Here is a 13,942-nt window from a genome sequence, read left to right on the forward strand (position 1 = left end):
GAGCCAGACATCCTGGAATGTGAAGTCAGGTGGGCCTTAGAAAGCATCACTATGAACAAAGCTAGTGGAGGTGATGGAATTCCAGTTGAGCTATTTCAAATCCTGAAAGATGATGCTGTGAAAGTGCTGCACTCAATATGCCAGCAAATTTGGAAAACTCAGCAGTGGCCACAGGACTGGAAAAGATCAGTTTTCATTCCAATCCCGAAGAAAGGCAATGCCAAAGAATGTTCAAACTACCGTACAATTGCACTCATCTCACACACTAGTAAAGTAATGCTCAAAATTCTCCAAGCCAGGCTTCAGCAATACATGAACTGTGAACTTGCAGATGTTCGACCTGGTTTTAGAAAAGGCAGAGGAGCCAGAGATCAAATTGCCAACATCCACTGGATCATTGAAAAAGCAAGAGAGTTCCAGACAAAGCATCTATTTCTGCTTTATTGACTATGCCAAAGCCTTTGACTGTGTGGATCACAACAAACTGTGGGAAATTCTTCAGGAGATGGGAATACCAGACCACCTGACCCACCTCTTGAGAAACCTATATGCAGGTCAGGAAGCAACAGTTAGTACTGGACATGGACCAACAGACTGGTTCCAAATAGGAAAAGGAGTACGTCAAGGCTGTATATTGTCACCTTGCTTATTTAACTTATATGCAGAGTACATCATGAGAAACGCTGGACTGGAAGAAGCACAAGCTGGAATCAAGATTGCTGGGAGAAATATCAGTAACCTCAGATATGCAGATGACACCACCCTTCTGGCAGAAAGTGAAGAGGAACTAAAAAGGCTCTTGATGAAAGTGAAAGAGTGAAAAAGTTGGCTTGAAGCTCAACATTCAGAAAACTAAGATCAAGACATCTGGTCCTATCACTTCATGGCAAATAGATGGGGATACAGTGGAAACAGTGTCAGACTTTATTTTGGGGGACTCCAAAATCACTGCAGATGGTGACCGCAGCCATAAAATTAAAAGACGCTTACTCCTTGGAAGGAAAGTTATGACCAACCTAGATAGCATATTAAAAAGCAGAGAAATTACTTTGCCAACAAAGGTCCGTCTAGTCAAGGCTATGGTTTATCCAGTGCTAATGTATGGATGTGAGAGTTGGACTGTGAAGAAAGCTGAGAGCCGAAAAATTGATGCATTAGAACTGTGGTGTTGGAGAAGACTCTTGAGAGTCCCTTGGACTGCAAGGAGATGCAACCAATCCATCCTAAAGGAGATCAGTCCTGGGTGTTCATTGGAAGGACTGATGCAGAAGCTGAAATTCCAATACTTTGGCCACCTCATGCGAAGAGTTGACTCATTGGAAAAGACCCTGATGTTGGGAGGAATTGTTGGGAGGGATTGGGGGCAGGAGGAGAAGGGGGACGACAGAGGATGAGATGGCTGGATGGCATCACCGACTCGATGGAGATGAGTTTGAGTAAACTCTGGGAGTTGGAGATGGATAGAGAAGCCTGGCGTGCTGCGATTCGTGGGGTCGCAGAGTCGGACACGACTGAGCGACTCAACTGAAATGAACTGAACTGAATACTCAAGAATGACCAACAGAGGGCGACAGAGAAATTCAGTAGAGGAAAAAATGAAAATGTTTTATTCCGAGAATTCCGCGAGATTTGAACTCGCTCGGCCACCGTAGTGCGTAGGCCGGAAAAGAGCAGCTACTTCCGGTCTCCGCGGTCCGGGAAGATTGCTATGGGCTATCGGAAACCGAACCCTAGGTTCTAAGGCAGCTCCATTCCGGAGCAGAGGCTCCATCCTGGAGCTCTAGGCCTCCGGCCCGCCCGGCCGCCGACGTGGCAGCTGGAGACACTTTCAGGGCCGGGAATAGGGAGCGTGTGTCGCCATGGCGACACCGGCGGGGCTGGAGCGCTGGGTGCAAGACGAACTGCACTCGGTGCTGGGACTGAGCGAGCGGCACGTGGCCCAATTCCTGATCGGTACCGCGCAGCGCTGTGCCTCGGCAGAGGAGTTCGTGCAGCGCTTGCGAGACACCGATACCCTGGACCTCAGTGGGCCGGCCCGGGACTTCGCCCTGAGACTCTGGAACAAGGTACTGGGAGAGGCGGGACCGGGCGTGGGAGCGGCGGGAGAGTGGGTGGAGCAGGGGAGGGGCCCCCAGGTTACTTGTCCAACGGAGTTTGGGCTCACTTGGGCTAACTGTCCAACGGAGAATTAAGCTCAGTTTGCAAGCAGTGACCACTTTCGGGCTGGACGACCACTTCCGTGGAGAAGATTGAGGAGGGCTTAACGGTCTATAGAACAGTGTTTCTCAAACAGGTTTAGGATTCATCCATGGCTTTTGTTAAAATGAGGATTCCGATTCGGTAGGTCTGGGATGGTTTTTTCGTTTCTTCATTTCTAACAAATCTAATATGTTTCCGGGTGATGCTCGGTGTTGCCAACCCTTGAAAGAGTGAGGCTTTAGAAGAGATGTGAGGGCAGTGTTGAGGGAGGGTAGAAGTGGCCTAGCTGTGATCAAGAAAAGCAGGCCCAAAGATTTTCTGGAATTTGTTGGGTAGAGAAAGGGGAAGAGTAAAGGTGTAATGGTGAGCTCCTGGAAGACAAGACTGTGTTTTTTGTCTTTGTAGTCATACCATCTAATTGTACCCTGCAGAACAAGAGCTCAGAAATTATACATTAAGACTGAAAGTGTTGAACTTGTTCAGAGAATGGCAGATAACCTGGTGTGGCTGTCCCATATGCACTTGGTGAAAGATGAGGTTAGAATGTACTTGATGTGAGGGTAGGAGCTCTGTGTTAATCCGTTCACCAGGGTATCTCTGGAGGCTGGTATAGTGCTGGCCTGTGACAGGGCTCTGCAAAACAATCTGGACAATCCTTGTCCAGTCCTTGGGTAGGAGTGACTTAGTCACTGGGGAAAACAGAGGCTGAGCAGTTGAGAATTGGGTGTGAGAATGCAAACTCCGTGAGGGCAGGAAGTTTTTTCTTTATCCCTATATCCATAGTACCTAGCAGGGGGTGCATGGGATAGGCTTAGGAGCTGAGAGACCCCATTCGGGCTGATGGACATGGTGTGAAGCCTTGGGGAAGAGAGAGAATGACAGCTGGCTTAAGATCAGTTAACTCCTTAAATTAGGAACAGGGCAGAGTAGGTGGGCAGAGATCAGGAGTTGCTCACATCCCCTGTCTTCTCCTCTCTCTCCTGACAGGTCCCACGGAAGGCAGTGGTGGAAAAGCCAGCTCGGGCAGCTGAGCGAGAAGCCCGAGCCCTGTTGGAAAAGAACCGCTCTTATATGTTGTTGGAGGACAGTGAGGAGAGCAGCGGGGAGACTGTGGGCAGGGCCGGGAGCAGTGTCCAGAAGAAGCGGAAAAAACGGAAACACCTGAGGAAGAAACGTGAGGAGGAAGAGGAAGAAGAGGAGGAGGAACAAGTGTCTGAGAAAGGAAAGAGGAAGACAGGGTAAGTCAGAAGTAGGGGGCGAGAGGATGGCGCAGGTGGGTGATGGGACAGTAAACCTCTGAGTGCCCTCAGTTAATCCTCCGGGCTGGGCTGCAGGGAGAAGAAAGAGCAGACGGAAAAGCCAGAGTCGGAGGATGAGTGGGAGCGGACAGAGCGAGAGCGCCTTCAGGACCTGGAGGAACGCGATGCGTTCGCCGAGCGGGTTCGGCAGCGGGACAAGGATCGGACTCGCAACGTCCTGGAGCGGTCAGACAAGAAGGTGCGTAGGAGCAGCACGTTCCATCAGGCCCCAGGCAGACCCCTGGATCCGGTGTGAGGTTGGGTGTGAACGCACATAGTGATCTCTGGGAAGACAAGGGGCCGCCTCCAGTAGTCTGGGCATCTCTTTGGGTCTTTGGGCTAAGGTGGCTCTCTGCTGAACCTGTAACCACAGAGATTCCTCAGTGAAGGGGGGGGGGATTTCTTTGTGCTAGGGAACATCTGGGTGATCCTTGTGATTCTAGACAGGAATGGCTGTGGGCGTGGGGACTTTGACCACTCTTGCCTTCTTCTCCTAGGCTTATGAAGAGGCTCAGAAACGCCTCAAGATGGCTGAGGAAGACCGGAAGGCCATGGTGAGTCCCTGTGCCCAGGAAGACTAAGGGAAAGACTTCCTGATGGAGTGGTTAGGGCTAGGGAGGAAAGATGCAGAGGAAGTGTGGTGGGGCTGCTGGGGTGGAGGGTGTTGGGTCTCTGGTTGAGAAGCCAGCTAAGGGTGGACTTAAATTGTAGTGGGAAGTCAGTCTGATCTGATCCCTGAGGATCAGATCAGACTGTATGTTAGTGAGGAAAGTATAGATTTTCCCTGTTCCTGAGACTTAAAGAGATGTACTCAAAAGGCAACTGGAAGGTCAAGGGGCTGGCTGGAGGACAGGGGTGGGGCAGGGTCATACTGCCCGGGGATGTGCTGACTGTTGAGCTTGTGCACACCATCTCCAGATACCTTCTCCCATCTGATCCCTCCATTTCCCAGCTCCCCCACACACCCCATCCCACCCTGACCCCCTCAGGCCTTGTGATCACCTGCTGATTTTCAGAGTTGGTCTTCTCACTGCACAGGGACTGAGCCCTTCTGATTCATGAACTGGACTTGTTATGGGGGTAGCCTTGGTAGGGTTGCAGTTTTCTGAAGCCCTGGTCTCCCCGTGTAAGTCACATTTAGATTTCCCCAAAGATTTTCGAGGCTCTTGGTATCTTAACAATGCCCTGGTGGCCATCAGGTCCCCCCTGACATGTCCATCTCAGGTCACATCGCAGAAAGTGACTGTAGCCAGAGACTTCTGAGATGTCTCTTGGTGCTGATGTAGTGTTTTTACTTTCTTGAACTTTTCTTTCCTTTTTTCAATTATGAAAATTTTCATAATTTTCACAAATAGGAAAAGTTGAAAGAATAGCATAACAACATTCATCCAGACTGTTTGGATTAAAAAATTGCTAATATCATGTGCAGTATTTTCAATGTTTGTGTAAATGGCAGCTTTTTTGGTCCGTTTTGAACCATATGAAAATTTTAGACATTGTGGCATCTTATCCCATCAGCATGTACCTGGCACCTGAAGACATTCTCACATAGTGCCACTGTCATGCCCAAGAAGATGATTCTCCTGTATCAGCTAAGAATCTGCCCACAATGAAATTTTCTTAGTTATCCCAAAATGTCTTTAATAACTGCTTTTTCCAAACTGAAATCCAGTCGCGTTTCATGCATTGCATTTGAGTGTAAGGTCTCTTCAGTTTGTTTCATTTTCCCTTTCTCTCTTTCTTTTTGTCTCATCTTGTACACCGTGTCCTACATTCTGGATTTATCTGATCCTTATCTTGTGGTGTTAAGTTCTGTCCCAGTGCTTACTTTAAAGTGGAAATTGGGTCTTAACAGCTTGCTCAGACTCAGATTAAACAGCTGTAGCAGCAGCGCCTCTTGGGTAGTGGTGTGTACATCCCATGGTGGGGGTGGTGTGCCCGTCAGGCTGAAGGAGAATTCAATTGTGGTACTCAGATCAAGTCATGAGCATAAACTCCATTTTAGTATATCATGGAACAAAAAACCAAGAAATTAAGTATCAAGTTGGCCAAAAAGTTCATTTGAGTTTTTTTCCATAAGATGTTACAGAAAAACCCTAATGAACTTTTTGGTCAACCCGATATACTCAGGGCCCCCAAGGAGAGGAGACCTGGTGGTTTCTGATTGTCTCAGTCATTTTCAGTTTGAGACCTCTACCTCCACATCATGGCATCAGCCATCATGTTATCCCCCGTTTCTCTGAGTCGAATAAAACAGCAAGGGTTGAATATAAAATACACACATAGTTATCCTGGTGAATCGATGTTGGCAAAGATGGTGAGGCTGCCTGGAAGGACTGTCGAGCTGCTGGAAGGCAGCGTGTGGGCCCTACGTTGGGCTCCTCATTAGTCAGATTGTTCCGTGAGAAGGGAAGGATGGTGGAGGACACATCTTTAGGTCCCTGGGTCGGCCTGCCCAGGAGGTTGTCCCTCTTAGGGGGACAGGGGAAAGGGGTCACTCTTCTATCGAGAGGAGGCGCTGACTGCCCTGTCCTGACCCAGGTCCCTGAGTTGAGGAAGAAATCCCGCCGGGAATACCTGGCCAAGCGGGAGCGAGAGAAGCTTGAGGACCTGGAGGCCGAGCTGGCGGACGAGGAGTTCCTCTTCGGGGACGTGGAGCTGAGCCGACACGAGCGCCGGGAGCTCAGGTACAAGCGGCGCGTGCGGGATCTCGCCCGGGAGTACCGGGCGGCTGGGGAGCAGGAGAAGCTGGAGGCCACCAATCGCTACCACATGCCCGAGGAGACCCGAGGACAGGTGAGGCGAGGGGGTCACCGCTTCAGCCCAGGTGCCCGAACGGAGGGGAGGGAAGGCTTTGGGGACTAGGGTGGCAGCTTGGCGGGCCCCCCTTGTGTTGCCTTTCTCTGCGGGCGTGGGTTGCGGCTGGGGAGGGGACACTGGGCAGAGAGGACAGCTCTGTCTCCACATCCCCCTGTCTCCGTAGCCTGCACGAGCGGTGGATCTAGTGGAGGAGGAGTCCGGTGCCCCTGGGGAGGAGCAGCGGCGCTGGGAGGAGGCCCGGCTCGGGGCAGCATCCCTGAAGTTTGGGGCCCGAGATGCTGCCTCCCAGGAGCCCAAGTATCAGCTGGTGCTGGAGGAGGAGGAGACCATTGAGTTTGTCCGGGCCACTCAGCTCCAGGGCGATGAGGTGAGGGTGGAGGGCGCTGGGACGTCCTGAGGAGGCTGGCGCCGGCCCTGATACTCATGGCCTTCTACCCCCTCCTTAGGAGCCGTCAGCCCCGCCCGCCCCCACTCAGGCCCAGCAGAAGGAGTCCATCCAGGCCGTCCGCCGCAGCCTTCCCGTGTTCCCATTCCGCGAGGAGCTCCTGGCTGCTATTGCTAATCATCAAGTCCTCATCATTGAAGGCGAGACGGGCTCGGGCAAGACCACCCAGATCCCGCAGTACCTCTTTGAGGAGGTACGGCAGCCACGCCCTCCGTTGCCACTGACCAGCGCTGTCCTGGCAGCTCCTTTTCATGGGGTTTTATGTCATCGCTTTCCCTTTTCATCTCGCTCCTTTAGTCTTTTCTGCTAAGTGGTGAGGTTCTTGAAAGGGCGGACCATACCCTGTTCACCTTTCTGTTCTCACTTCCTGCCATTGGGGTCCATGCCTGGGGAGCATTCTGTGCCTTCACATTGGAAGGAGGTGTAGATGGATAGACGGCACGTGGGTGTGAACATGGACCCCGCACTCCACCAGCCTGGCCTCTGCAGGGCCAGGGAATGAGGAATGAAAAGACTATGCCTGTTTTTGTGCCTGCCCTTGTTCCCCTTGCTTTGGAGCCTACCTAGCCTGTCAGTCTTTTTCCAGCTCACCTCTCGCAGAGCCTCAAACCTGATGACCCAGCGGGCTGGAACTGCCAGTTCTGGGTGAGGACCCTTTGGGAGCTCCAGGTCTGCCATCCTATCTGTTGATCCTTGTCTGGTTTTCAGCTTCTGTCTGTTCCTCCGTTCTTGCTGCCCTGGCCTGCATTTCCAGCTTCTCTGAATTGCATATTTAGCAAAGAGAAAGCCTCCTCTTTTTTCTTGTCATGCAGGGTTACACAAAGAAGGGTATGAAGATCGCCTGTACCCAGCCCCGGAGAGTGGCGGCCATGAGCGTGGCTGCCCGAGTGGCCCGGGAGATGGGTGTGAAGCTTGGCAATGAGGTGAGACCTGTGGGGACTGAGGGTTGTGGGGAGCCCCTCAGATCTGGGATTCACCCCCTCCACCCACAGGCTCCCCCTGCCCCCCACCGGTCCAGGTGCTCACCCTTAGCCTCTAGCCCTCCTTCCCGGGAGCACCAGCCCAACTGTCCATGACTCCTGGACCCCTCGACAGGTCGGCTACAGCATCCGCTTCGAGGACTGCACGTCAGAGCGAACTGTCCTGCGCTACATGACGGATGGGATGCTTCTCCGGGAATTCCTCTCTGAGCCTGACCTTGCGAGTTACAGGTCCGCACAGGTTCCCCCAGCTCCCATGGGAAGGGGAGCCGCCCACCCTTGCCTCCCTCTGGTCTGCTGCTCTCCTGACCTTAGGCACCTTTCTTTATCATATCCTTTCATCTCTGGCCTTTCTCTCTTTCCTTTCTACCCTGTTTTCTCACTTCCAACAGCCAGTTTGGCCATTGTCTTCTCTTCTGACTTATCCACCGGTTCGTGACTCTTTATGGTTTTAACCGTCCTAGAACTGAGATGGGCCCAAAGAGTTAGGGTTAAATCGTGGGTGCTGTTGTCTGCCCAGGCTGGGGGATGCTGTAGACTCACAAGTCCCCTCCTCTGACTTTCTGTTGTCTGTCTTAACTGGGATGATTGGCCTCTCCTTGGAGCTCCCTCCTCCCACATTCACCCTTCGGCTCTTTGCTTTCTTCTGTTTCTCTCCTCTGGGGGCCCCAGTGTCCTGCACCGCCAGCTCACTGCTGCCCCCATTCCTTCCCCAGTGTGGTGATGGTGGATGAAGCCCACGAACGGACTCTGCACACAGACATTCTCTTTGGGTTGATCAAGGACGTTGCGCGGTTCCGACCTGAGCTCAAGGTCCTGGTGGCTTCAGCCACACTGGACACGGCCCGCTTTTCCACCTTCTTCGATGACGCCCCCATCTTCCGAATCCCTGGACGCAGGTTTCCAGTTGACATCTTCTACACCAAGGTGCCCCCTCAGGGAGGGCGGGCTAAGTGTGAAGGCTTTGGAGGAGATTGGCCTTGGAGGGAAGGATGGGATGAGAGTCCTGAGGGGAACTGGGGATAAAGTGTATGTCAGGCTGGGAGGAGAGGAAGGAGTTTGCTGGAGCAGGTGGCCCTCCTGTGACCCCGCGTCCTCCTGACCAGGCTCCGGAGGCAGACTACCTGGAGGCCTGTGTGGTGTCCGTGCTGCAGATCCATGTGACTCAGCCCCCTGGGGACATCCTGGTGTTCCTGACGGGACAGGTGCGATGTGGGGGAGGGCTGGTGAACATATCCCGGGGAAGACTGGGCTGGCGGGTTGGCCCTGCGTGACTCTGGGTCCCGTGCTGCCCTCCCTATCCAAATCCAGGAGGAGATCGAGGCTGCCTGCGAGATGCTCCAGGATCGCTGCCGCCGCCTGGGCTCCAAGATCCGAGAGCTCCTGGTGCTGCCCATTTATGCCAACCTGCCTTCCGACATGCAGGCGAGGATCTTCCAGCCCACGCCCCCGGGGGCACGGAAGGTCAGTTGGAGAAGCCCACATTCATCATCCCCTATGGTTCACGCAATTAGTAGTGAAAAGGAAAGAATGTGCATGCCCTGCGCAAGGTGTGTCCTGGGCACAGCTGCGAGGCTGGGTGGCAGTCATCCAGCCCCTCACTGCTGGCGCTGGAGTGAGAGGGTGACAACGGCAAGGACAGAAGAGATAGTCAAACGCATGGTCCAGAAAGTGAGTGTGGCAGAGATGAAATGAGAAGGGAGGGTCTGTGTGTGCCAGGAGGCAGGATTTGAACTGGACCTTTAAGGAAGATGCTGGGGGAGTATCAGAGAAAGGCCTAAGGGGTGTTTGAGGTCAGAGTAATCTAGCAGGCTTAGTGGAAGGCTCACATGGCAAAGTAAGAGGAGACCAACTGAAAACAACTTGGGATGGCGGTTAGAGAGAGCCTTTGATGGCAGGAGGAAGAGTGTGGACTTGGGACCAGTGAGTGGTCATCAAAGGATTGTGAGCAAAGATGTAACTTTCCACAAATATTTACAGAGCTCCTCCCACTTTCCAGGAAGTGTTCTAAGGGATGAGGATACAGTGATGAACTAAGCAAAGTCTCTAGCCTCAGGGAGTTTAGACTAACAGAGGTTAGGAAATAACACATAAATACATAATGTCAATTTGTGACAAAGGATCTGAAGAGATACAGTGTGCATCCAGGGGAGTCACTGGTGGTTGGGGGGGAGGAATGACAGGAAGGTATTTTCCTTAGGGTATAGGGACACCCCCTGTCTGATGAGGTGAGAGTGAAGCTGGAGTCTCAGCCAGGCACGGGAGGGTGCCAGCCTGACATCTGACCCGGAAGAAGAGTGCGCCAAGTGGAGGGAATAGCGCACGAGGAGGATGGGTGTGAGGGCAGGGGTGGAGCGAGGAGCCCTGGTACTCAGAGATGAGATCGGAAGGGTAGCCAGGGGCTGGAGAACTTGGGGCTTGGCTGTGATTGTCAGGTAGGATGGGAACCACTGAAGGATGCAGGGAATGATGTAAGAGGCTCACATTTTAAAAGGACCATTCTGGATGCCGCGTAACCAGGGGCAGGAGTAGAGCAGCAAGACTCATCAGGGGGTTTATTTTAGGACCTAACATATGAAGGTGATTATGAAAGCAACCGTGGGAAAGGTGGGGCAGGAGCCTAATACCTTCAACTCCCATCTCTGAAAAAACTCCTGAACCCTCTTCCTTTCCTTTCCTTGTTACGCCCTGCTTATCCCCATGTCTCTCTCTCCTCTCGGCTAGCCTGTTCCCCTCTTGACCTTGGCCACAGATTGCTTCCGCTCCTGCTCCTTTGTCCCTGTTCATCCACTCCTTATCTTCCAGAAATCACTTTTTCTGTGTAACTAGGTGGGTGGAGTTTCTGGGTAACCGCACATCCTTTCATTCAGGTGGTTGTGGCAACCAATATCGCCGAAACCTCGCTCACCATCGAGGGCATCATTTATGTGCTGGATCCAGGGTTCTGTAAGCAGAAGAGCTACAACCCCCGCACGGGCATGGAATCGCTCACTGTCACACCCTGCAGCAAGGTGGGCCTGGGCCGGAGAGGGGTCTCCATGGGGTGAGGGGGAGAACAGGCCAGCTCAGAAGCAGTGGGGACGGCTCAGAGCAGGGGGGTTAGCGGTCCACACCCACACCCCCCAGATTTCTTGCAGAAATACCGCCCTTTCTCTTTTCCATCACCAGACTGTCAATGGGCCTGACAAACAGTCCTTTCTTTCCAGGCCTCCGCAAATCAGCGAGCTGGCCGGGCAGGTCGGGTGGCTGCGGGGAAGTGCTTCCGCCTGTATACCGCCTGGGCTTACCAGCACGAGCTAGAGGAAACCACGGTGCCCGAGATTCAGAGGACCAGCCTGGGCAATGTCGTGTTGCTGCTCAAGAGCTTAGGTGACTGGGCTCCCAGTCCTCTGAGAGGGGAGGGTGGGACTGCCATCAGTGGTCACGCGAAGGACTCTGTCCTAACTCCGCCCATCCTTCTCCAGGGATCCATGACCTAATGCACTTTGATTTCCTGGACCCCCCGCCCTACGAGACCCTGCTGCTGGCTCTGGAGCAGCTGTATGCACTAGGAGCCCTCAACCACCTTGGGGAGCTCACCACGGTGAGGTGGGAGGGCAATGGGCTGGGGTGGGAGGAAGGCTGGGGTGACCCCTCAAGGGGCGGAGGGACACCTGAGGGAGGAGTGGCCTCAACTCTCTCTTTCCTCTCCTTAGTCTGGTCGAAAGATGGCAGAGCTGCCTGTGGACCCCATGCTGTCTAAAATGATCCTGGCCTCTGAGAAGTAAGTCCTTGACTCGGTCGGGCCCCTGGCACACACACTGGCCATGCCTGCTTCTGTCTCTGGGGCCATCTTTGTGAGCTTCCTTTTTCTCCGCACCACATTATTCTTTAACCAGTAACAAGTTGTTGGATAACTCTTATTGCCCTTTTGAGGTCCACAATGGTCCGTAAGACACCATCCTGTCTTTGATTATGATACCAAATGGATGAGATAGCCAAGAATGTAGAAAATTTGGGGGCATGAACAAAAGTGGAAGAGTTTTAACCTGTGAGAAGTGCTGAGGGAGGGCTGACTTGTAGGTTTACTCTCTCCTATGATTTCAGACTAGAGCATTTAGATGCAGCTGTGGGGGGATCACGTTTTTTTGTTTTTTTGGGGGGGGATCACGTTTTAATGCCGTCCCTTGGCTGTGGTTGAAGTTAAAGGTCGTTAACATGAACTTAAAGGAACTGCTATAATGCACACCTTCTTATTGCAGAACCCTCATGACATTTTCCTGCCCCTGCCTCCCTGCACGTCTCCTGTTACTGTTTTATCTACAACCTGACCTCACCTCCTGGACCCCCATCCTGCTGCCCCTGCCACCAAAAGCAGTCTACTCTCTGATTTGTAGCCGTCAGCCCAGCCTGCAGCCCCCACGTGAGGACATCCATCACGCTGCAGTCCCTTTCCTCTTCACCGTGTCTGTTCCTCTGTGTCTTGCTTTGAGCTCTCGTTTCTCCCTTCCTGCCCCAGGTACAGCTGTTCAGAGGAGATCCTGACAGTGGCTGCCATGCTGTCCGTCAACAACTCCATCTTCTACCGACCTAAGGACAAGGTCGTCCATGCTGACAACGCTCGGGTCAACTTCTTCCTCCCTGGTGGGGACCACCTGGTTCTGCTGAATGTTTACACACAGGTCCCTGGGTTTGGGTACATGGGAATGAGGAGGGCACAGGGGACTCTGGTCCTGCTGTATAAACTTAACACCCCCTTTTTCCCTCCCTCTTGCTTCATAGTGGGCTGAGAGTGGTTACTCTTCCCAGTGGTGCTATGAGAACTTTGTTCAGTTCAGATCCATGCGCCGAGCCCGGGATGTGCGGGAGCAGCTGGAGGGGCTCTTGGAACGTGTGGAAGTTGGTCTCAGTTCCTGCCAAGGGGACTACATCCGTGTCCGAAAGGTCAGCATTTCCTTAGTCTAGTCTCCTGCTGTCCACCCATTATCTCCTGAGGAGCAAGCTTATCTGGGGCCAGCGACCTGCGAACATGCCCCTTTCCCTGTGGAAGGTGGGTTCCCCTTGTGCTTTCTTCCTGGGGCACTGGAGGTCCTTACCTTCCTCTAGTTCTCCCAAAGCCTGCACTAAAAAGGTAGCGAGTGCCGAGGGTCCCTGGATGCCAGCCGTTCCTATTGACTTCCTTTCCTGCCTGCTTCCAGGCCATCACTGCTGGCTACTTCTACCACACAGCACGGTTGACTCGCAGTGGCTACCGCACAGTGAAACAGCAGCAGACGGTGTTCATTCATCCCAATTCTTCCCTCTTTGAGGAACAGCCACGCTGGCTGCTCTACCATGAACTTGTCTTGACCACCAAAGAGTTCATGAGACAGGTGAGGGTACCTTGGCCTGCCCAGGCAGGTGGGTTGTGTGGGAGATGGTATTCTGGCATGTGAAAAACCCAGGTTCAGGTTGCTGGGACTGGCAGAGAAAGAGGAAAGCAACTTGGTTTAAGGTAGGATAAGATAGAGGATGATAGAAAGGCATCCATTCTAACAGCTGTCTCAGCATCCACTAAGATCTGTTCATTCACCAAGTGCTGAATGCATTGTCTCAGTGCTTCAGGGGCGGCAGTGATAATGGTGAACAAAGCAGGTGTGGCCTTTGTCCTGCGTGTATTTGTTTAGGTTCAGGCTTTTGTTTAGGGTTAGCTTACTTGTGCTCTTGAACAACATATAACAGAGTGTTGGGGTCTAGAGTATTAGAGCCAGATAACCATTTCCCTTGCCATGCAGTCAAAGGGGAAAGAAGAGAAGCTTTTTAAAAATCACACACATTAAAAAAAAAAAAAAAAATCACACACATCTCAGAATCTAGGTTACAAAAGAGAATCTTGCTGATTTTTTTTCTCTCTTCCTGCAGGTATTGGAGATTGAAAGCAGTTGGCTTCTTGAAGTGGCGCCCCACTATTACAAGGCTAAGGAGCTGGAAGATCCCCATGCTAAGAAAATGCCCAAAAAAATAGGCAAGACACGGGAAGAGCTAGGGTGAAGAGCAGGGGACATAACAATCAGAACCTAACACCAGCTCCTTTTCCTTCTGTACCTTATTTAATATCTATTAATAAAAATATTTTTAGAGTAAAGCTATGGGGAACTTTTTTTTTTTTGGCCACTCGGCTTGTGGGATCTTAGTTCCCTGACCAGTAATTGAACCCTTGCCCTCAACAGTGAAAAGTGCAG

General features: G+C 52.4%; 1 protein-coding gene across 1 annotated transcript; it reads left to right on the plus strand.

Moving 5' to 3' along the window:
• Window positions 1-1,672: 1,672 nt before the first annotated feature.
• DHX16 (DEAH-box helicase 16) lies at window positions 1,673-13,845 on the plus strand. The gene is made up of 20 exons (XM_065912855.1): window positions 1,673-2,066; window positions 3,187-3,437; window positions 3,534-3,696; window positions 3,995-4,051; window positions 6,039-6,293; window positions 6,481-6,684; window positions 6,764-6,955; window positions 7,575-7,685; window positions 7,858-7,973; window positions 8,459-8,669; window positions 8,849-8,947; window positions 9,054-9,206; window positions 10,613-10,753; window positions 10,949-11,111; window positions 11,207-11,325; window positions 11,438-11,505; window positions 12,241-12,403; window positions 12,504-12,665; window positions 12,920-13,093; window positions 13,623-13,845. Exons 1-20 carry the CDS (start codon window positions 1,860-1,862, stop codon window positions 13,749-13,751), a joined length of 3,138 nt encoding a protein of 1,045 aa, XP_065768927.1. The 5' UTR covers window positions 1,673-1,859; the 3' UTR covers window positions 13,752-13,845.
• The last annotated feature ends 97 nt before the right edge of the window (window positions 13,846-13,942 follow it).

Source organism: Muntiacus reevesi, chromosome 20 (assembly GCF_963930625.1).
Source record: "Muntiacus reevesi chromosome 20, mMunRee1.1, whole genome shotgun sequence".
Classification (NCBI taxonomy): Eukaryota; Metazoa; Chordata; class Mammalia; order Artiodactyla; family Cervidae; genus Muntiacus; species Muntiacus reevesi.